At 52.9% G+C, this 24,007-nt stretch overlaps 2 protein-coding genes and 1 long non-coding RNA gene across 6 annotated transcripts in view; 2 read left to right on the top strand and 1 right to left on the bottom strand.

The window, feature by feature from the left end:
- The first annotated feature begins 232 nt into the window (after positions 1-232).
- CD2BP2 (CD2 cytoplasmic tail binding protein 2) lies at positions 233-7,881 on the top strand. Of its 2 annotated transcripts, none has more exons than XM_069735219.1 (6): positions 233-423; positions 5,389-5,524; positions 5,606-5,763; positions 6,815-7,349; positions 7,419-7,513; positions 7,582-7,881. In XM_069735219.1, the coding sequence occupies exons 1-6, from the start codon at positions 361-363 to the stop codon at positions 7,690-7,692; spliced, it is 1,098 nt and encodes a 365-aa protein (XP_069591320.1). In that variant the 5' UTR covers positions 233-360; the 3' UTR covers positions 7,693-7,881. The 2 variants fall into 2 exon arrangements, with proteins under 2 accessions (XP_069591320.1, XP_069591321.1); XM_069735220.1 differs by having other exon boundaries at positions 237-423; positions 5,611-5,763.
- LOC138645724 (uncharacterized) lies at positions 6,193-6,662 on the top strand. The gene is made up of 3 exons (XR_011314751.1): positions 6,193-6,391; positions 6,428-6,499; positions 6,563-6,662. It is a non-coding gene; the product is annotated as an uncharacterized lncRNA (long non-coding RNA).
- Positions 7,882-14,511: 6,630 nt separating the features above from the next.
- The window catches only part of LOC138645721 (cytospin-A-like), a 35,600-nt gene continuing 26,104 nt past the window's right edge, over positions 14,512-24,007 (bottom strand). For all 3 annotated transcript variants that reach the window (XM_069735216.1, XM_069735218.1, XM_069735217.1), the window contains exons 7-13: positions 23,147-23,243; positions 23,015-23,081; positions 17,527-17,593; positions 17,337-17,439; positions 15,059-15,175; positions 14,927-14,986; positions 14,512-14,854 (exon numbers count right to left, since the gene is read on the bottom strand). In XM_069735216.1, the coding sequence (XP_069591317.1) occupies positions 14,765-14,854; positions 14,927-14,986; positions 15,059-15,175; positions 17,337-17,439; positions 17,527-17,593; positions 23,015-23,081; positions 23,147-23,243 (601 nt within the window). In that variant the 3' untranslated portion in view covers positions 14,512-14,764. The remainder of the gene's footprint in view (positions 14,855-14,926; positions 14,987-15,058; positions 15,176-17,336; positions 17,440-17,526; positions 17,594-23,014; positions 23,082-23,146; positions 23,244-24,007) is intronic.

Below are 24,007 nucleotides of genomic sequence, written 5' to 3'. Positions count from 1 at the left end.
ACTAGCCGACACCGCACCAATGAGCCGGACTGCCCATCACTGACAGCCTGTGCTGGGGGCGGGGCTGACGTCACCAGGGGGCGGAGTAATAGAGACAAGAGCTGTGGTGGGCGGGCTGTATGGAGGGCGGGTTTACAAAGTAGGCGGGGCTTCTGACGCCATCCCCATCTTGCGACATCTGGTAAGGGGCGTGGCATGATTGCGGTCACGTGACACGGATGCGCTGGCGCCGGCTAGTGACGTATTTCCTGTGCGTCCGTCCTCTCATGAGTAAAATCAAACATCGCGGGCGCCCGGAGGTGTGAGGAGAGCGCGGCCCGGAGCGGAGGCTGCTGAGACCCGACCGCTGCTCCGCCCACCATGCCGAAGAGGAAAGTGACGTTTGAGGATCTCCCCGAGGACGAGGAGAAAAGCAAGAGACGGGTGAGGAGGCCGGAGCGTGCCACTATATATAGGGGGGGCGGAGCGTGCCATTATATATATATATAGGGGGGGCCGGAGCGTGCCACTATATATAGGGGGGGCGGAGCGTGCCATTATATGTATATATAGGGGGGGCCGGAGCGTGCCACTATATATAGGGGGGGCGGAGCGTGCCATTATATATATATATATATATATATAGGGGGGGCCGGAGCGTGCCACTATATATAGGGGGGGCGGAGCGTGCCATTATATATATATAGAGGGGGGACGGAGCGTGCCACTATATATAGGGGGGGCGGAGCGTGCCATTATATGTATATAGAGGGGGGACGGAGCGTGCCATTATATGTATATAGAGGGGGGACGGAGCGTGCCACTATATATAGGGGGGGCGGAGCGTGCCATTATATGTATATAGAGGGGGGACGGAGCGTGCCATTATATATAGGGGGGGCGGAGCGTGCCATTATATATATATATATAGGGGGGGCCGGAGCGTGCCACTATATATAGGGGGGGCGGAGCGTGCCATTATATGTATATAGAGGGGGGACGGAGCGTGCCACTATATATAGGGGGGGCGGAGCGTGCCATTATATATATATATATAGGGGGGGCCGGAGCGTGCCACTATATATAGGGGGGGCGGAGCGTGCCATTATATATATATAGAGGGGGGACGGAGCGTGCCACTATATATAGGGGGGGCGGAGCGTGCCATTATATGTATATAGAGGGGGGACGGAGCGTGCCACTATATATAGGGGGGGCGGAGCGTGCCATTATATATATATAGAGGGGGGACGGAGCGTGCCACTATATATAGGGGGGGCGGAGCGTGCCATTATATGTATATAGAGGGGGGACGGAGCGTGCCATTATATGTATATAGAGGGGGGACGGAGCGTGCCACTATATATAGGGGGGGCGGAGCGTGCCATTATATGTATATAGAGGGGGGACGGAGCGTGCCATTATATGTATATAGAGGGGGGACGGAGCGTGCCACTATATATAGGGGGGGCGGAGCGTGCCATTATATATATATATAGGGGGGGCCGGAGCGTGCCACTATATATAGGGGGGGCGGAGCGTGCCATTATATGTATATAGAGGGGGGACGGAGCGTGCCACTATATATAGGGGGGGCGGAGCGTGCCATTATATATATATATAGGGGGGGCCAGAGCGTGCCACTATATATAGGGGGGGCGGAGCGTGCCATTATATGTATATAGAGGGGGGACGGAGCGTGCCACTATATATAGGGGGGGCGGAGCGTGCCATTATATGTATATAGAGGGGGGACGGAGCGTGCCACTATATATAGGGGGGGCGGAGCGTGCCATTATATATATATATAGGGGGGGCCGGAGCGTGCCACTATATATAGGGGGGGCGGAGCGTGCCATTATATGTATATAGAGGGGGGACGGAGCGTGCCACTATATATAGGGGGGGCGGAGTGTGCCATTATATGTATATAGAGGGGGGACGGAGCGTGCCACTATATATAGGGGGGACGGAGCGTGCCACTATATATAGGGGGGGCGGAGCGTGCCATTATATATAGGGGGGGCGGAGCGTGCCATTATATCTATATAGAGGGGGGACGGAGCGTGCCATTATATGTATATATAGGGGGGGCCGGAGCGTGCCATTATATATAGGGGGGGCGGAGCGTGCCATTATATCTATATAGAGGGGGGACGGAGCGTGCCATTATATGTATATATAGGGGGGGCCGGAGCGTGCCATTATATATAGGGGGGCGGAGCGTGCCATTATATATATATATATATATATATATATATATATATATATAGGGGGGCGGAGCGTGCCATTATATATATATATATATATATATATAGGGGGGGCGGAGCGTGCCATTATATATATATATATAGGGGGGGCCGGAGCGTGCCATTATATGTATATATAGGGGGGGCCGGAGCGTGCCACTATATATAGAGGGGACGGAGCGTGCCATTATATATAGGGGGGCGGAGCGTGCCATTATATATATATATAGGGGGGGCGGAGCGTGCCATTATATATATATATATAGGGGGGGCGGAGCGTGCCATTATATGTATATATAGGGGGGGCCGGAGCGTGCCGTTATATCTATATAGAGGGGGGACGGAGCGTGCCATTATATATATATATAGGGGGGGCCGGAGCGTGCCATTATATGTATATATAGGGGGGGCCGGAGCGTGCCATTATATGTATATATAGGGGGGGCCGGAGCGTGCCATTATATGTATATATAGGGGGGGCCGGAGCGTGCCACTATATATAGGGGCACGCTCCGCCCCTATGTTTTTGAGTGTTTTTGGTTTTACCATTCTCTTTTGTGTCTTCAGGTTTCTTGGTGGTGTGTGAACATGATCATACAGACTTGTTCACTGTGCAAGTAGCCCATGTGTTCCTGTTTCCATAATTGTTCTCTTGTGTCTACAAGACTGGGGAGTTCCACCACTCCTCTTGGGCTATCTGCACAAAAGCTGTTCTACCCTGTATGCACACATGGATTTTCCTCTCTGAACCCTGTTCACACAGGTTATATACAGATGATCAGGTTTTTAAATACATCAGATAGGGATTGCATACATTAGTTAGGACTGCTCTGATAAGGGTATACCGTGAGGATTGGTAGAGCAGCTTAGTATACATTTTTTGCAAAAAACGTATCAACCAAATACCCTGTTTTTTACATCTTTTACTAGCACTTGCGGATTACTGCAACATTTTTTCAAACTGAGTGTTTTTGGTTTTACCATTCTCTTTTGTGTCTTTATATATAGGGGGCGGAGCGTGCCATAATATATAGGGGGGGCGGAGCGTGCCACTATATATAGGGGGGCGGAGCGTGCCATTACATGTATATAGGGGGGCGGAGCGTGCCATTATATCTATATAGAGGGGGGACGGAGCGTGCCATTATATATGGGGGGGGGGGCGGAGCGTGCCATTATATCTATATATAGGGGGGACGGAGCGTACCATTGTATATAGGAGGGGGGCCGGAGTGTGCCATTATATATATATATATATAGGGGGGACGGAGCATGCCACTATATATAGGGGGGGGGACGGAGCGTGCCATTATATATAGGGGGGGCGGAGCGTGCCATTATATCTATATATAGGGGGGACGGAGCGTACCATTGTATATAGGAGGGGGGCCGGAGTGTGCCATTATATATATATATATATATGGGGGACGGAGCATGCCACTATATATAGGGGGCGGAGCGTGCCATTATATATAGGGGGTGCGGAGTGTGCCATTATATGTATATATAGGGGGGTCCGGAGTGTGCCATTACATATAGGAGAGTGGGGACGGAGTGTGCCTATATATATATATATATATATGGGCCGGAGCGTGCCATTATATGTATATATAGGGGGGCCGGAGCGTGCCATTATATATATATATATATATATATATATATATATATATATATATATATATATATATATATATATAGGGGGGGGGCGGAGCATGCATTATATATATATATATATATATATATATAGGGCGGAGCGTGCCATTATATATAGGAGGGGGGCCGGAGCGTGCCATTATATATAGGAGGGGGGCCGGAGCGTGCCATTATATATAGGAGGGGAGCCGGAGCGTGCCATTATATATAGGAGGGGAGCCGGAGCGTGCCATTATATATAGGAGGGGGGCCGGAGCGTGCCATTATATATAGGAGGGGGGCCGGAGCGTGCCATTATATATAGGAGGGGGGCCGGAGCGTGCCATTATATATATATCTAGGGGGGCCGGAGCGTGCCATTATATATATATAGGGGGGGGGGGGGCGGAGCATGCATTATATATATATATATATATATATATATATATAGCGGAGCGTGCCATTATATATAGGAGGGGGGCCGGAGCGTGCCATTATATATAGGAGGGGGGCCGGAGCGTGCCATCTATATATATAATTGTCTAAGGGTTTTTCCGTCTGTCTGTCTGTCCTGGAAATCCCGCGTCTCTGATTGGTCGAGGCCGCCAGGCCTCGACCAATCAGCGACGGGCACAGCGACGATGATGTCATAAAGGACATAAATGTTGCCTCGACCAATCAGCGACGGGCACAGTCTGCCGCGAATTCTGGAATCATCATTGTCCATATACTACGGGGACATGCATATTCTAGAATACCCGATGCGTTAGAATCGGGCCACAATCTAGTATATGTATATCTATATATATATATATATATATCTATATATATATAATGGTACACTCCATCCCCCCCTATATATAATGGCACGCTCCGCCCCCCTCTATATATATATAATGGCACACTCCGTCCCCCCTATATGTAATGGCACGCTCCGTTCCCCCCTATATATAATGGCATATATATAGGGGGGGACAGTGTGCCATTATATATATACTAGATTGTGGCCCGATTCTAACGCATCGGGTATTCTAGAATATGCATGTCCCCGTAGTATATGGACAATGATGATTCCAGAATTCTCGACAGACTGTGCCCGTCGCTGATTGATCGAGGCAACCTTTGACATCATCGTCGCCATGGCAACCATTATGACATCATCGTCGCTGTGCCCGTTGTCGATTGGTCGAGGCCGCCAGGCATATACATATATATATATATATATATATATATATATATATATATATATATATATATATATATATATATATATATATATATATATATATATATAACGGAGTGTGCCATTATATATAGGAGGGGGCGGAGCGTGCCATTTTATATAGGAGGGGAGGCGGAGTGTATGTGTGTATATATATATATATATATATATATATATATATATTTATATATTTATATATTCGGAGCGTGCTATCATTTATAGAGGGGAAAGCTGGGGCATCCCATCGGGGAGGGGGGAGGTATTAGAACTTTTCTGCCATTACTGATTTGAGGTAGTTTCTGTCAGTTTCCAGAGGCGGTCGGGGGTCCTGGCAGCCGCTTTAAGGGGAAGCATTCTCTGGACAGCGATGAGGAGGATGATGGAGACGATGAATCTGCAGCTGACTCCAAGTATAACATGTTGGCCCCCGAGGACGTGGAAGGTGAGTGCCGACTGCTGCCGTCTCCTCTGTGAGAGCCCGGTCAGCACCGCCGCCTCGTGTGACTTACCTGTCATCACACAGGGCAGGAGAGCGCCACCCTGGAGTCTGAGGGCGGAGTGCAGATCACACCCTTCAATCTGAATGAAGAGATGGAGGAAGGACATTTTGACTCTGAAGGAAACTATTTCTTAAAGAAGGAAGCGCAAATCCGAGACCACTGGCTGGAGAACATCGATTGGGTAACAAATTTCACACTTTTTGGCTCGGCCCCCGCTCTTGGGCGCGTCCCCTTCTTGGCTCCAGGTGTCTGGCGCGTCCCCTCCTCTCCCTCGGCTCCAGGTGTCTGGCGCGTCCCCTCCTCTCCCTCGGCTCCAGGTGTCTGGCGCGTCCCCTCCTCTCCCTCGGCTCCAGGTGTCTGGCGCGTCCCCTCCTCTCCCTCGGCTCCAGGTGTCTGGCGCGTCCCCTCCTCTCCCTCGGCTCCAGGTGTCTGGCGCGTCCCCTCCTCTCCCTCGGCTCCAGGTGTTTGGCGCGTCACCTCCTCTCCCTCGGCTCCAGTTGTTTGGCGCGTCCCTTCTCCTCCCTTGGCTCCAGGTGTTTGGCGCATCCCCTCCTCTCCCTCGGCTCCAGGTGTTTGGCGCGTCCCCTCCTCTCCCTCGGCTCCAGGTGTTTGGAGCGTCCCTTCTCCTCCCTTGGCTCCAGGTGTTTGGCGCGTCCCCTCCCCGTCTCCCAGTGTTTGGCGCGTCCCCTCCTCTCCCTCGGCTCTAGGTGTTTGACGCGTCCCCTCCTCTCCCTCGGCTCCAGGTGTTTGGAGCGTCCCTTCTCCTCCCTTGGCTCCAGGTGTTTGGCGCGTCCCCTCCCCGTCTCCCAGTGTTTGGCGCGTCCCCTCCTCTCCCTCGGCTCTAGGTGTTTGACGCGTCCCCTCCTCTTCCTCGGCTCCAGGTGTTTGATGCGTCCCTTCTCCTCCCTCGGCTCCAGGTGTTTGGCGTGTCTCCTCCTCTCCCACTGTCTGGCGCGTCCCGTCCTCTCCCTCGGCTCCAGGTGTTTGGCGCGTCTCCTCTCCCACTGTCTGGCGCGTCCCGTCCTCTCCCTCGGCTCCAGGTGTTTGGCGCGTCCCCTGCTCGGCTCCAGGTGTTTGGCGCTCCCCTCCCCTCGGCTCCATGTGTTTGGCGCGTCCCCTCCCTCGGCTCCCACTGTCTGGCGCGTCCCCTGCTCGGCTCCCCCTGTTTGGTGCATCCACTCCTCGGGTCCCCCCTGCTGACCACCATCTTCTGATGACCCTCTGTTCCGCAGGTTCGTATTAAGGAGCGGGAGGCCCCGCCAGCTTCCTCTGGGGCAGATGAAGAGTCAGACTCTGATGAAGGCCGTGCTCCCATGGAGATGAGGAACATCCTGGAGGAGATGTTGAAGGTGTTACAGCCAGGGGAAACTGTGGCCAAAGGCATCCAGCGCCTCGGAGGAAGTGGACCCCGGAAGAGATTGGTGACGCAAAGGGTCAAACAAAGTAGAGTGCAGCGGAGCCGTGTGATGACAGATCCGTCCGATCCTAAGGAGCGCAGCGTGGAGGACAGGACAGATGTAGGAGCTGTAGCCACAGCAGAGCAGAGCGCGGAGGAGCCGAGCAGCACAGACACTCCGCAGGAGGACAAGCCTCTGGATCGTCTCATCTCCCTGGCTGATCAGATGGTTGCGCTCGGCGTGTACGAGGTCTATCAGGACTCGTACGAGAAGCTGGCGTTCAGACTGCGCTCCATGGAGTCGCCACCTGCACCGGCCCTGGACATGTTCGCAGATGAGGTGGAAGAGAAGACGTTGGCGACCAAGGAAGGTAATCCTGTCTTAGCAAGGGGCGCAGTGCGGGGGGGTGGCCGACTCTGACCCTCTGCTTTCTCTGTAGCTGTGCCAGCGGCGGATGAGGTTCTGTGGGAGTATAAGTGGGAGAATGAGGAGGCTGCGGAGCTGTATGGCCCGTTCACCAGCGCCCAGATGCAGGTAAGGGGCAAAACATACGTGTGCGGGGTGAAGCTTAGCCCAGTGTCATGCTTGGACTCCTGTTCCAGGAATGGGTGGAGGACGGATACTTCTCAGCGGGGGTCTACTGTCGGCGGGTGGACAGCTCCACGGGGCAATTCTACAACTCTCTCCGACTGGACTTTGATCTCTATGTATGAGGACGAGATGTGTGCCTGTGTCCCCCTGTGGGGTGAAGACACCGCCGCAGGGAAGTCCGGAGCGTTGCTTCTGCCGAAGGGTGAGGACGCACCTGCCAGTGAGTCCGGAGCGTTGCTTCTGCCGAGGACGGCGCGTTCTGTTTGCTGAATCTTGGGTGCGTGATGTTTGTAATAAAGGACTTTTATCAACCCTGGTGCAGTCTGTAAAATGCTGCCGCCTCCGGCGCTATCACCACCTCCTGCGCCTGTACATTGTGTCCCTGAATCTCGAAAGAAAGGAGGTCGGCTTCCATGTCCATACAAGAAGTGTCCTGGAAAGAAATTATATTTGTGGCCACTATCAATTTGTCAATATGGGATACATGTCTCATCATTGATCAGCAAGCGCAGAAATCATCCTCAAACCTCTTTTCTTTCCTGGATATTGTTCGGTCATTTACTGAGCCGTGGATCTGTGGCAGCTCGTGTGCTTCATTACATACTTTATAGATACTCAGAAAAGGTGAGTGTGATATCACCTGCCGTACTCCTCGGATAAGACCCTATGTTGTGCTGATCTCTCCTACAGCTCTGCGACCATAGAAGTGGAAAGAATGCCACCTGGCCTCCTCCAGCCCCCAACTGTGAGCCTCGCCTCATCGCCACCTGGCCTCCTCCAGCCCCCGACTGTGAGCCTCGCCTTATCGCCACCTGGCCTCCTCCAGCCCCCGACTGTGAGCCTCGCCTCATCGCCACCTGGCCTCCTCCAGCCCCCGACTGTGCGCCTCGCCTCATCGCCACCTGGCCTCCAGCCCCTGACCGTGAGCCTCGCCTCATCGCCACCTGGCCTCCTCCAGCCCCTGACCGTGAGCCTCGCCTCATCGCCACCTGGCCTCCTCCAGCCCCTGACCGTGAGCCTCGCCTCGTCGCCACCTGGCCTCCAGCCCCCGACTGTGCGCCTCGCCTCATCGCCACCTGGCCTCCTCCAGCCCCCGACTGTGCACCTCGCCTCATCGCCATCCAGCTTCCTCCAGCCCCTGACCGTGAGCCTCGCCTCGTCGCCACCTGGCCTCCTCCAGCCCCCGACTGTGAGCCTCTCCTCATCTCCACCTGGCCTCTTCTAGCCCTGACTGCGCCTCCCCTCATCGCCGTCCGGCTTCCTCTAGCCCTGACTGTGCGCCTCGCCTCATCGCCACCTGACCTCCTCCAGCCCCCGACTGTGAGCCTCTCCTCATCGCCACCTGGCCTCCTCTAGCCTTGACTGCGCCTCCCCTCATCGCCGTCCGGCTTCCTCTAGCCCTGTGCGCCTCGCCTCATCGCCACCTGACCTCCTCCAGCCCCCGACTGTGAGCCTCTCCTCATCGCCACCTGACCTCCTCCAGCCCCCGACTGTGAGCCTCTCCTCATCGCCACCTGGCCTCCTCTAGCCTTGACTGCGCCTCCCCTCATCGCCGTCCGGCTTCCTCTAGCCCTGTGCGCCTCGCCTCATCGCCACCTGACCTCCTCCAGCCCCCGACTGTGAGCCTCTCCTCATCGCCACCTGACCTCCTCCAGCCCCCGACTGTGAGCCTCTCCTCATCGCCACCTGGCCTCCTCTAGCCTTGACTGCGCCTCCCCTCATCGCCGTCCGGCTTCCTCTAGCCCTGTGCGCCTCGCCTCATCGCCACCTGACCTCCTCCAGCCCCCGACTGTGCGCCTCGCCTCATCGCCACCTGGCCTCCTCTAGCCCTGACTGTGCGCCTCCCCTCATCGCCGTCCGGCTTCCTCTAGCCCTGACTGTGCGCCTCGCCTCATCGCCACCTGGCCTCCAGCCCCCGACTGTGCGCCTCGCCTCATCGCCACCTGGCCTCCTCCAGCCCCCGACTGTGCGCCTTGCCTCATCGCCACCTGGCCTCCAGCCTCCGACTGTGCGCCTCGCCTCATCGCCACCTGGCCTCCTCCAGCCCTGACTGTGCGCCTCGCCTCATCGCCACCTGGCCTCCTCCAGCCCCCGACTGTGCGCCTCGCCTCATCGCCAACTGGCCTCCTCCAGCCCCCGACTGTGAGCCTCGCCTCATCGCCACCTGGCCTCCAGCCCCCGACTGTGCGCCTCGCCTCATCGCTACCTGGCCTCCTCCAGCCCCCGACTGTGAGCCTCGCCTCATCGCCACCTGGCCTCCTCTAGCCCTGACTGTGCACCTCGCCTTCTCTTGCCTCTCATGGTGTGCTTGTAGCGTTGCTTCCTCAGGGTTGTATCGCTATTTCTCACTGACAGACTCCACCATGATAGAGGAATTGCCCCTCTGTCCAGGAGCGCTACCACCAATCGTCAGTGGTGGATGAGGCTGGGGAACTGGGCCCCAATGATGAGGATGAGCCAATTCCCTCGTCTCCCACCTGCACCCTTATCATCCCCTGTGGGAGTTGTGAGGGGATGATGAGTGCAGATTCTCTCCATCCGGAGCGCTGATCTGGGCCCTGCCGCCTGCTCATGAGTGCTCAGGACCTAGGCCGAGCGGAGTGTCCACACAGCGGCTCAGAGTCCACAGCACATCCCGCATACGGGCGAGCCAATCTAATGCAGCATTTCGGGAAGAAGCCATAAAACAGACTACACTAAGATTTGGAAGCCATCCAGCCTCATTGGCGGCACAAGCCTGACTGAAACCCAGGACAGCCAGCAGTGGGTCACATATAGAGGAGTGAATTGATTGGGTCAGGGCTTATGCGGCAAGCTACAGCGCTTACCGAAGAAGCTGCGGAGGGAACCCGAATACCTGGAGCGCTCGGGCTGATCAGCTGCATATGTCGCAGCTGTGTGTTGGGCTCTCCATGCATGTGTTGTGACTGTCACATAGCCGTGACACATGCAGCTGCAGAGCCGAACATCTGATCAGCCGGAGTGCTGCAGGTATCCGGGTTCCCTCTGCAGCTTCTTTGGTAAGAAACATTCACCCAAACGTTCAGTGAGCTACAGGCAACATAAGAAACCTATGATACAGAGAGTCCAAAGCCAGGACAAAAAGCTCCAGCACATCAAGAGGCAGCCGCTACTGTCTACAAAGCTTTGCAAGAAGAAACCTATGACATAGGCCCAGAAATAGAGAGTCCAGGACAAGAAGCTCCGGCACACCAAGAGATGGCCTCTGCAGTCTACAGAGCTTCATAAGAAGAAACCTATGACATAGACCCAGAAAGAGCAGAGAGTCCAAAGCCAGGACAAGAACCTCCGACACACCAAGAGATGGCCTCTGCTGTCTACAGAGCTTCACAAGAAGAAACCTATGACATAGGCCCAGAAAGAGCAGAGTCCAAAGCCAGGACAAGAAGCTCTGACACACCAAGAGATGGCCTCTGCAGTCTACAGAGCTTCATAAGAAGAAACCTATGACATAGACCCAGAAAGAGCAGAGAGTCCAAAGCCAGGACAAGAACCTCCGACACACCAAGAGATGGCCTCTGCTGTCTACAGAGCTTCACAAGAAGAAACCTATGACATAGGCCCAGAAAGAGCAGAGTCCAAAGCCAGGACAAGAAGCTCTGACACACCAAGAGATGGCCTCTGCTGTCTACAGAGCTTCACAAGAAGAAACCTATGACATAGGCCCAGAAAGAGCAGAGTCCAAAGCCAGGACAAGAAGCTCCGACACACCAAGAGATGGCCTCTGCTGTCTACAGAGCTTCACAAGAAGAAACCTATGACAGACACAGAAAGAGCAGAGAGTCCAAAGCCAGGACAAGAAGCTCCGACACACCAAGAGATGGCCTCTGCTGTCTACAGAGCTTCACAAGAAGAAACCTATGACAGACACAGAAAGAGCAGAGAGTCCAAAGCCAGGACAAGAAGCTCCGACACACCAACAGATGGCCTCTGCTGTCTACAGAGCTTCATAAGAAGAAACCTATGACATAGACCCAGAAAGAGCAGAGAGTCCAAAGCCAGGACAAGAAGCTCTGACACACCAAGAGATGGCCTCTGCTGTCTACAGAGCTTCACAAGAAGAAACCTATGACATAGACCCAGAAAGAGCAGAGAGTCCAAAGCCAGGACAAGAAGCTCTGACACACCAAGAGATGGCCTCTGCTGTCTACAGAGCTTCACAAGAAGAAACCTACGACATAGACACAGAAATAGCCATATGTGGATGTACAGAACTGTTTAGCAATACGGAGAGACTCTGGAGGGACAAAGCGATATTTGCCTCCTAGAGCGCAGATTTTCTTAAAATAGTTTGCAGACCCATATACAGAGCCCCCAAGTGCTAGAAGAGCAGAATCAACCCGAACTGACCACATTGTGGAAATTATACCCATTCCATGTGTGTTTTCCAGAAGCCAACAGCAGTGGATATTACTGAGTAAATTGCAGACTGCCATTGTAGTAACTAGTACGTTATGCCAAGCTCCTGCTTCTGGAGACACTCGCCTGTAAATTAGGCAGGCTCTCATCGCTACAGAAGTGTCACACACGTGGATGCTAAATGTGGTTTACACACACTGGGGCTCAGAAGGGAGGTGGCATTTGGATCTCGGAGTGCTGAATTTCTTTAGAGGGATGAGGAGCCATTTCACTTTTCCAGAGCCTTTGTGTTACCAGTAACGTGGAAGCCCCCTATATATCAGTTAACAGATGACCTGAGTGAGGACTTTCTCTTTTTGTGGATTGAGTTGAAGCTTTTATTGGGAAAATCTTACATAACATTGAGGATCACATTTATCCTGCGCTCTACGCTGAGCACTTACATCTGAGTTTCCATCTAAATCTCTGAGTGACATGATTCACATGAAACCCCCAAGGGATCCATTCACTATAATGTGGCAGCAGAGATACTGTGGAGTCCATCTCGTCTTCTGAAGTTTCCTTCTTTTCAGAAGTTCACAAAACTGGCCGACGGCACTTTTATGCACTCCTAATAAAAAAATGGACACAGCCGGGTCATAGGCGGCAAGACAGCGTCCACAGTGCCTCCATCTGCCTCATTATAGGGAATCTTTGCTGAGGGTCCCATGTGAATCCCGTATTTCAGAGATTTACATGGAAATCCCGATGTAAGCGCTCAACGCAGAGCGCAGGATAAATGTGCGCCGAGCCTTACTGCAATCTTAAGAAAGCAGAATGAACAAATCAACAGCAGGTGCAGAATTGGTTTTATTTTTTTATGCTGTTCCTCGCGCAGTATAAGTGAATAGGTGACTTTATTCTTCTGGCCGGTGTGATTACAGCGATACCAGTTTTATATCTGGTTTTTAGGTTTGGCTGCTGTCGCACTTTTTTTTTTTTTTTTTAACAAAAATTAGTTTTTGCATTCCCATACTTAGACAGCTATAATTTTTTCCATATTTTGGCTGACAGGTGATTGATTGATTTTTGTGGGATGAGTTGACGTTTTTATTGGTACCATTTTCGGACACATGACTATCGCTTTCTATCCAGATTTTTAGGCGGCAGAATGAAAAAAAACAGCAAGTCAGGATTGTTTTTATCATTGTCGTTCACTGTGGTAAAATAGGTACGGCAGCTTTATTCTTCAGGTCAGTACAATTACAGCGATACCTCATCTATATTTTTTTATGTTTTGCCGCTTTTACACAAATTATTTGATAGAAAAAATAATTAATTTTGCATCTCTATTCTGAGAGCGATAAGTCCTCCCCAACCCCCCCCCCCCCCCCCAGTGTAATCGCTGTCATAATGCAGGAGCAGTGACATTCTGCTCTCACACAAACTTATTAGATTGTGCACTGCACATGATCTAACAAGCTTACTAGAGCCTGGTGACCTGGACGTCGTCATCATGACATGTCAGAGCAGTGGTGGTCCCCAGAGGAGGGGTTAGGTCATCAGTGTCAGAGCCGTGGTGGTTCCACACCTGGCCGTGCCCGCAGCACCACAGCCTGACATTGGAAGGACCCCTCTCTGGGATAGGCCATCAGTGTCAGAGCCGTGGTGGTCCCACACCTGGCCGTGCCCGCAGCACCACAGCCTGACATTGGAAGGATACAGACCCCTCTACGAGAAACGATGGGATAGGTCATCAGTGTCAGAGCCGTGGTGGTCCCACACCTGGCCGTGCTCGCAGAACCACAGCCTGACATTGGAAGGACCCCTCTCTGGGATAGGCCATCAGTGTCAGAGCAGTGGTGGTCCCACACCTGGCCTTTCCCGCAGTCTGACATTGGATGGACTCGGACCCCTTTTTCTGTGATAGAACAGAGTAAGTCATCAGTGTCAGAGCCGTGGTGGCCCCACACCTGGCCGTGCCCGCAGCACCACAGCCTGACATTGGATGGACGTGGACCCCTCTCCGAGATAGGACGGGATAGTGTCAGCCGTGGTGGCCCCACACCTGGCCATGCCCGCAGCACCACAGCCTGACATTGGATGGACGTGGACCCCTCTCCGAGATAGGACGGGATAGTGTCAGCCGTGGTGGCCCCACACCTGGCCATGCCCGCAGCACCACAGCCTGACATTGGATGGACGTGGACCCCTCTCCGAGATAGGACGGGATAGTGTCAGCCGTGGTGGTCCCAACACCTGGCCATGCCCGCAGCACCACAGCCTGACATTGGATGGACGTGGACCCCTCTCTGAGATAGGACGGGATAGTGTCAGCCGTGGTGGTCCCAACACCTGAAAGTGCCCGCAGCACCATAGACTGAGTGAGGCTGTACTCCTATTCACTTTGACCCCCAGTGACCTGACATTGACGGCGTACCCCTAAGAACCTCTTTACTCCGTACTGCACTGATTGATCTGTAACACCAGTACTGGTGGGGCTGCTGTCAGTTGGCCAGGTAGGCGCGAAGGCTGTCTGCAGATTTGGCTCCTGGTGGACAGAAGATCAGCTCAGATTGGGGTGGGGTACAAATGGGCTTTATTCTGAAGCTCATCCATCAGATCCACTATAAGGATCAGTCCCTATACATAGATGTTTGTCCACACACCATCTTCAGTTATACGAGGAGTTCATAGGTGGTGGCCTCAGAAGACTTCATCATGTGAAGTGTCCCACAGCAGGATGCCTGTAACAGACGAGACGCTGGACGGTCGTAGTCTCCAATACCGCAGCACGTGACGGTTGTCAGACAATTCCAAGAAATAACACTAAATTCAGGCCTCAAATTTCTGGTAAATGGACTCGACGTAGAGGAGAACTTTCTGCCAGTCTGGACCTTGTGTCTGGAGCATGTGGTCAGTGGTCTACAGAGAGGACAAGAGTCAGAAACAGTAGAGGTGGAGAAGGCAGAGACGGACAACATAGGGGGTGATTACCAGCAATGGGGGGATCCCCGCACTTTCCGCCACCTGGAAGGCCAACTGCAGGTTCTTCCTCTGTAAGAGAGTTCAACATCTGTGACCCCAGTGCTCTGCACCCTGAAAGATGGCGCAGAGATGGCGACGTACCTTCTCCAGGGGGCGCAGCTGAGAGTACGGGATAGTCTGCGGGAGGTAGGAGTGCAGGAGAGCGCACAGAGCCATGCCGTCCACCCACGAGGTGCTGAAGTTCGTGATGACCACGTGCTGCAAGACATGCAAGAACTTCAGTGCTTGGTGATGGATGGGCGATCCCTACAGCTCTCAGTGGACGGGCGATCCCTACAGCTCACAGTGGACGGGTGATCCCTACAGCTCACACAGTGGACGGGCGATCCCTGCAGCTCACACAGTGGATGGGCGATCCCTGCAGCTCACACAGTGGACGGGCGATCCCTGCAGCTCACACAGTGGACGGGCGATCCCTGCAGCTCACACAGTGGATGGGCGATCCCTGCAGCTCACACAGTGGACGGGCGATCCCTGCAGCTCACACAGTGGATGGGCGATCCCTACAGCTCACACAGTGGATGGGCGATCCCTGCAGCTCACACAGTGGACGGGCGATCCCTACAGCTTACACAGTGGACGGGCGATCCCTACAGCTCACACAATGGACGGGCGTTCCCTGCAGCTCACACAGTGGACGGGCGATCCCTACAGCTCACACAGCGGACGAGCGATCCCTACAGCTCACACAGTGGACGAGCGATCCCTACAGCTCACACAGTGGACGGGCGATCCCTACAGCTCACACAGTGGACGGGCGATCCCTACAGCTCACACAGTGGACGGGTGATCCCTACAGCTCATACAGCGGACGGGCGATCCCTGCAGCTCATACAGCGGACGGGCGATCCCTACAGCTCACACAGCGGACGGGTGATCTCTACAGCTCACACAGTGGACGAGCGATCCCTACAGCTCACACAGTGGACGGGCGATCCCTACAGCTCACACAGTGGACGGGCGATCCCTACAGCTTACACAGTGGACGGGCGATCCCTACAGCTCACACAATGGACGGGCGATCCCTGCAGCTCACACAGTGGACGGGCGATCCCTACAGCTCACACAGTGGACGGGCGATCCCTACAGCTCACACAGCGGACGGGCGATCCCTACAGCTCATACAGCGGACGGGCGATCCCTGCAGCTCACACAGTGGACGGGTGATCCCTACAGCTCACACAGTGGATGGGTGATCCCTACAGCTCATACAGCGGACGGGCGATCCCTACAGCTCACACAGTGGACGGGTGATCCCTACAGCTCACACAGTGGACGAGCGATCCCTACAGCTCACACAGTGGACGGGCGATCCCTACAGCTCACACAGTGGACGGGCGATCCCTACAGCTCACACAGTGGACGGGTGATCCCTACAGCTCATACAGCGGACGGGCGATCCCTACAGCTCACACAGTGGACGGGCGATCCCTACAGCTCACACAGTGGACGGGCGATCCCTACAGCTCACACAGTGGACGGGCGATCCCTACAGCTCACACAGTGGACGGGCGATCCCTACAGCTCACACAGTGGACGGGCGATCCCTACAGCTCACACAGTGGACGAGCGATCCCTACACCTCACACAGAGGATGGGCGATCCCTGCAGCTCACACAGCGGACGAGCGATCCCTACACCTCACACAGTGGACGGGTGATCCCTACAGCTCACACAGTGGACGAGCGATCCCTACACCTCACACAGAGGATGGGCGATCCCTGCAGCTCACACAGCGGACGAGCGATCCCTACACCTCACACAGTGGACGGGTGATCCCTACAGCTCACACAGTGGACGGGCAATCCCTACAGCTCACACAGTGGACGGGCGATCCCTACAGCTCACACAGTGGACGAGCGATCCCTACACCTCACACAGAGGATGGGCGATCCCTGCAGCTCACACAGCGGACGAGCGATCCCTACACCTCACACAGTGGACGGGTGATCCCTACAGCTCACACAGTGGACGGGCGATCCCTACAGCTCACACAGTGGACGGGTGATCCCTACACCTCACACAGTGGACGGGTGATCCCTACAGCTCACACAGTGGACGGGCGATCCCTACAGCTCACACAGTGGACGGGTGATCCCTACAGCTCACACAGTGGACGGGCGATCCCTACAGCTCACACAGTGGACGAGCGATCCCTACACCTCACACAGAGGATGGGCGATCCCTGCAGCTCACACAGCGGACGAGCGATCCCTACAGCTCACACAGTGGACGGGTGATCCCTACAGCTCACACAGAGAAGGGCGATCCCTGCAGCTCACACAGTGACTTGCAGTTGTCAGATGATCCCTGAGCCGTGTAATCTGCTGGGGGAGCCGGACAATCTCTCTGCACCCACCTTGTACCCGCAGGTGCGGTCCTGGGCCCAGCGCAGGAAAACTCCTCTTTTTGAACCTCCATAACGGCGGAAAAAGGAGCCAGAATCTTCAGTCAAATTCTCCCTGAGTAAATATGAAAGATGAAAAGCAGCCCAACATGGCGGTGGTGTAATGGTCCACTGCCGGTGGGGCTGAGAGTTTGTCACTCACGTGGCTTTTGACTGGTTTAATAGGGTTTCCAGGCTTCCTCTTCTCTCTCTGCGAGATGTTGCGGCTTCTGGTAATGGAGACACATAAAAATCTCAGTTATGGGACAATCACACTCATCATTGGGAGAGGATGTGTCACCCTCATCCTGAGCCTAGAAGTATGGAGAAAGCGCTAATCCTACATCTGATAACATTTTGTTCTCCGACCCCTCGCCGTGAACAGGTAATTGAAGTGGGTGTTCTGATGGAGAGCAGACAGTCTGCACCGGAGGTTGGGAGGATTGTTCTCCCTCTGCGGATAACTTGTCTTCAGAAGTGGCACAGGCTAATGGTAGACACTCTGGTCCCGGATTACAGTTATGAACATTGTTTTTTGTGACCGGTGTAAGTCCTATAGTTATGAGACATATTCAGCATCACGGCCCCGGGACAGAAGCAGTGCATATATATATATACTTGCATTGTGATGCGTGTGCTGGTCACCCTCAGATTAATATTGGCCAGATGGACAAAGTTAGATATGCTATGTCTCCTATCTGTCACATGCTAATATCGGAGACATGGCGTCATGTATCTCCCACCTGGGACCTTCAGGGGGGCAGATATTCTTATATCAGGAATCTCATCGTTTTTAGTACCTGAGCCGCCATCTGCTCATCAGAGGCTCGTATGTGGGAGTGCTGGGGGAGACGGCTCGCTGTAGGCCTGCATCATTTCCCCAGAAGTTCTGCGCCATTCCCATGACATCAGGTTTAGTCCTTTTTATTTTATGTACTTGTATATATATTGTATTGTTTTGTTACCATTCTGTATCATCTTTGGATAAACGCTGCCTATCTTTCCATATTAAATATATAACATTTAATAGCTCTGAAATCCGCATCCTGAAGCCATACGCTAATGTAACAGGCGTCCTATCGGCCTGTATATATGACTGATAGTGACAGCTAGTTTTCTCTGTGGCTATTGTGGAGCTTGGCGGTGACCGTACCGGGGTGTGTGTGTGTGTGTATATAGTGGGTACGGAAAGTATTCAGACCCCTTTACATTTTTCACTTTGTTTCATTGCAGCCATTTGGTAAATGCAAAAAAAGTTCATTTTTTCCTCATTAATGTACACTCTGCACCCCATCTTGCCTGAAAAATACAGAAATGTAGAAATTTTTGCAATTTTAATAAAAAAGAAAAACTGAAATATCACATGGCCATAAGTCTTCAGCCCATTGCTCAGACTCTCATATGTAAGTCACATGCTGTCCATTTCCTTGTGATCCTCCTTGAGATGGTTCTTCTCCTTCATTGGAGTCCAGCTGTGTGTAATTACACTGATAGGACTTGATTTGGAGCGGCGCACACCTGTCTATATAAGACCTCACAGCTCACAGTGCATGTCAGACCAAATGAGAATCATGAGGCCAAAGGAACTGGCCAAGGAGCTCAGAGACAGAATTGTACCAAGGCACAGATCTGGCCAAGGCTACAACAGAATTTCTGCAGGACTCAAGGTTCCTAAGAGCACAGTGGCCTCCATAATCCTTAAATGGAAGAAGTTTGGGAGCAGCAGAAGTCTTCGCAGACCTGGCCGTCCAGCCAAACTGAGCAATCGTGGAGAAGAGCCTCGGTGAGAGGTGAAGAAGAACCCCAAGATCACTGTGGCTGAGCTCCAGAGATGCAGCAGGGAGATGGGAGAAAGTTCCACAAAGTCAACTCTCACTACAGCCCTCCACCAGTCAGGCCTTTATGGCAGAGTGACCCGACGGAAGCCTCTCCTCAGTGCAAGACATATGAAAGCCGCATAGAGTTTGCTAAAAAACACATGAAGGACTCCCAGACTATGAGAAATAAGATTCTCTGATCTGATGATAATTCTAAGCGGTATGTGTGCAGAAAACCAGGCACTGCTCATCACCTGCCCAGTACAATCCCCACAGTGAAGCATGGTGGAGGCAGCATCATGCTATGGGGGAGTTCTTCAATTGCAGGGACAGGACGACTGGTTGTCATTGAAGGAAACATGAATGTGGCCAAGTACAGAGATATCCTGGATGAAAGCCTCTTCCAGAGTGCTCTGGACCTCAGACTTGGCTGAAGGTTCACCTTCCAACAAGACAATGACCCTAAGCACACAGCTAAAATAACAAAGGAGCGGCTTCAGAACAACTCTGTGACCATTGCTGACCGGCCCAGCCAGAGCCCTGACCTAAACCTAATGGAGCATCTCTGGAGAGACCTGAAAATTTCGTCCACCAACGTTCACCATCCAACCTGACAGAACTGGAGAGGATCTGCAAGGAAGAATGGCCGAAGATCCCCAAATCCAGGGGGAAAAACTTGTTGCATCATTCCCAAGAAGACTCCTGGCTGTACGAGCTCAAAATGGGCTTCTACCCAATACTGAGCAAAGGGGCTGAAGACTTATGACCATGTGAGATTTCAGTTTTTCTTTTTTTTAATAAATTTGCAAAAATTTCTACATTTCTGTTTTTTTTCCAGCCAAGATGGGGTGCAGTGTGTACATTAAAGAGAAAAAATGAATTTTACTGAATTTACCAAATGGCTGCAATGAAACAAAGAGTGAAATATGTAAAGGGGCCTTATGCCTATATATATATATATATATATATATATATACACATATATATATATATATATATATACACATATATATGTCAACGTAAATCACCACTAATATATCCCACAGAGGTCTGGAGTTGTAATGATGCCAAAATCAAAGTGGAAAGTGAAGTTACAGGCTGATCCAACTTCAGTGGTAATGCCTCAAGACAAGGAAATGATGCTCAGTAGTGTGTGTGGCCTCCACGTGCCTGTATGATCTCCCTACAATGCCTGGGCATGCTCCTGATGAGGCGGCGGATGGTCTCCTGAGGGATCTCCTCCCAGACCTGGACGAAAGCATCCTCCAACTGCTGGACAGTCTGTGATGTGACGTTGGTGGATGGTGCGAGACATGATGTCCCAGATGTGTTCAATCGGATTTAGGTCTGGGGAACGGGCAGGCCAGTCCATTGCTTCAGTGCCTTCATCTTGCAGGAACTGCTGACACACTCCAGCCACATGAGGTCATGTATTGTCCTGCATTAGGAGGAACCCAGGTCCAACTGCACCAGCATATGGTCTCACAAGGGGTCTGAGGATCTCATCTCGGCACCTAATGGCAGTCAGACTACCTCTGGTGAGCACATGGAGGGCTGTGCGGATCTCCAAAGAAATGCCACCCCACACCATTACTGACCCACTGCCAAACCGAACATGCTGAAGGATATTGCAGGCAGCAGATCGCTCTCCACGGCGTCTCCAGACTGTCACATGTGCTCAGTGTGAACCTGCTTTCATCTGTGAAGAGCACAGGGCGCTAGTGGCGAATTTACCAATCCTGGTGTTCTGTGGTAAATGCCAAGCACCCTGCACGGTGTTGGGCTGTGAGCACAACCCCCATCTGTGGACGTCGGTCACTCAGACCATCCTGCTGGTTTCTAACCGTTTGTGCAGACACATGCACATTTGTGGCCTGTTGGAGGTCATTTTGCAGGGCTCTGTCAGTGCTCCTCCTGTCCCTCCTTGCACAAAGGCTGAGGTAGCGGTCCTGCTGCTGGGTTGTTGCCCTCCTATGGCCCCCTCCACGTCTCCTGGTGTACTGGCCTGCCTCCCGGTAGCGCCTCCAGCCTCTGGACACTACGCTGACAGACACAGCAAACCTTCTTGCCACAGCTCACATTGATGTGCCATCCTGGATGAGCTGCGCTACCTGAGCCACTTGGGTGGGTTGTAGAGTCTGTCTCATGCTACCACGAGTGTGAAAGCGCAACCAACATTCAAAAGTGACCAAAACATCAGCCAGAAAGCATTGGTACTGAGATGTGGTCTGTGGTCCACACCTGCAGAACCTCTCCTTTATTGAGGGGGTCTTGATAATTGCCAATAATTTCCATCTGTTGTTTATTCCATTTGCACAACAGAATGTAAAATTGATTGTCAAACAGTGTTGCTTCCTAAGTGGACAGTTTGATTTCACAGAAGTTTGATTTACTTGGAGTTAGATTCTGTTTAAGTGTTCTCTTTAATGTTTTGAGCAGCGGTTCATGTATATATATATACTAGCTGCTTCCAGCCAGCTAACTCTCGGCACGCTCAATGCTATCTAATTAACGCTGCTGGGTAATGTGTGTGGACGCAGCCTCGTGTGGTAATGTGGGGGGACGGAGCCTCGTGTGGTAATGTGTGAGGACGAAGCCTCGTGTGGTAATGTGGGGGGACGGAGCCTCGTGTGGTAATGTGGGGGGACGGAGCCTCGTGTGGTAATGTGTGAGGACGAAGCCTCGTGTGGTAATGTGGGGGGACGGAGCCTCGTGTGGTAATGTGTGGGGACGGAGCCTCGTGTGGTAATGTGTGGGGACGGAGCCTCGTGTGGTAATGTGTGGGGACGGAGCATCGTGTGGTAATGTGTGGGGACAGAGCATCGTGTGGTAATGTGTGGGTACGGAGCCTCGTGTGGTAATGTGTGTGGACGGAGCATCGTGTGGTAATGCGGGGGGACGGAGCCTCGTGTGGTAATGTGGGGGGACGGAGCCTCGTGTGGTAATGTGTGGGGACAGAGCATCGTGTGGTAATGTGTGGGGACGGAGCATCGTGTGGTATTGTGTGGGGACGGAGCCTCGAGTGGTAATGTGTGAGGACGGAGCCTCGAGTGGTAATGTGTGAGGACGGAGCCTCGTGTGGTAATGTGTGGGAGGACGGAGCCTTGTGTGGTAATGTGTGGGGGCGGGATTGTGTGTGGTAATGTGGTGGGGGGTGGGATTGTGTGTGGTAATGTGGTTGGGGGCGGGATTGTGTGTGGTAATGTCGTGGGGGGCGGGATTATGTGTGGTGATGTGGTGGGGGGGGCGGTATTGTGTGTGGTAATGTCGTGGGGGCGGGATTATGTGTGGTGGGGGGTGGGATTGTGTGTGGTAATGTGGTGGGGGGGCGGAGCCACTGTGCAGGGGGCGGGATTGTGTGGTGATGTGGTGGGGGGCGGGATTATGTGGTGATGTGGTGGGGGTGGAGCTACTGTGCAGGGGGTGGGATTAGCGAGTAATCACGATGCTATATATATATATATATATATATATATATTCCAGCGAAAACAGCCACGGCCTCGCCCATCAATCGTCAGTCAATTGTGTGATTATCTGGACGAGTGGGGCATGAGAAATTGGTGGCAGCAGAGAGATCTCTGTTATCCGCTGGCTGTTCTCTGACCGATAGTTAATACCAGGATTCATGGGCTATATTGTGAGAGGGGAAAAGGAGCAGAAGACGGTGGGAGCTCCTAATGGCTCTCCTATGACATTATATGTAGCAGGGAGAAGACAGAAGAGACCCTCGCCGGGAGACCACTGAGGTTTCTAATGTGGGAAATGATGTGTCTGCTACAGCATAAAGAGTAAAGTCCAAGGTCAATCCTGTATCATTGATGTGGGAAATGTCACCTGAGTCCCGGGTGCGGGCACTGCTGGGAGGCACGCTCATCAGACTGCTGGACTTTATGATAGGGTCCTGCAAAGAGAGGAGGGTAAGTGGAGAAGTGACGGCAACACATAGGATGTGAGGGCTCCACCTACTCGCATGGAGGAAAGGATGACTCCTCGAGGAAGGCTGCGGTATCCCTGCAGAGAACCATTCACAGTCGGGGTCTCTACATAATCCACAGAGTCGGATCTAGACAGAAAGACGACAGTTAATCCTCAGCATCCATCCCCATCAGCTCTCGATGTACACCCCACACGTCCTGTGTTCTATGCCCTATATAAAGGGACTCTTCATTATTCAGGTATGTGACCCACCATCCTCTATACTTAGAGGGATCCACAACCACCTAGAGCACCTTAGATGGATCTATGACCACCCATAGCCAGGTACCACCTCTTATGTATCCACCATCACCCAGAGCCAGGTACCATCTCAGAGAAGTCCATCACCACTCAGAAGCGCCATTTACCACCTCAGAAGGATCCACTAACCAGAGACAAGTTACCACTTCAGAGGGATCCACCACCCAGAGCCATGTACGACCTCAGAGGGATCCATCCCTCAGTCATAGTAATCACCTCTAAGGGATCCACGATAACCCAGAGCCCTGTACCACGTCTGAAGGATTCACCATCACCCAGAGTCATGTTACCACCTCAGAGGGACCCACCATCTTCCAGAGCCATGCACCACCTTAGATAGGACCACTACCACCCAAAGCCATTTACCTCCTCAGAGGAATCTACCACCAGCTTTTAGAGTCATGTGCCACCTCAGAAAGGCCCACCAGTATCCAGAGCCATGTACCTCCTCAGAGGAACCCACCACCATCCAGAGCAATGCACCACCTAAGAGGGGTTCACTAGCACCCCAAGCCATGTACCCCATTAGAGGGACCCACCACCCAGAGCCATATAAACCACCACCCATAGCCAAGTTACCACCTCAGAGGG

The sequence above is a fragment of the Ranitomeya imitator genome, chromosome 7 (assembly GCF_032444005.1).
Source record: "Ranitomeya imitator isolate aRanImi1 chromosome 7, aRanImi1.pri, whole genome shotgun sequence".
Taxonomy (NCBI): Eukaryota; Metazoa; Chordata; class Amphibia; order Anura; family Dendrobatidae; genus Ranitomeya; species Ranitomeya imitator.
This window is presented reverse-complemented; position numbering and strand designations above follow the sequence as displayed.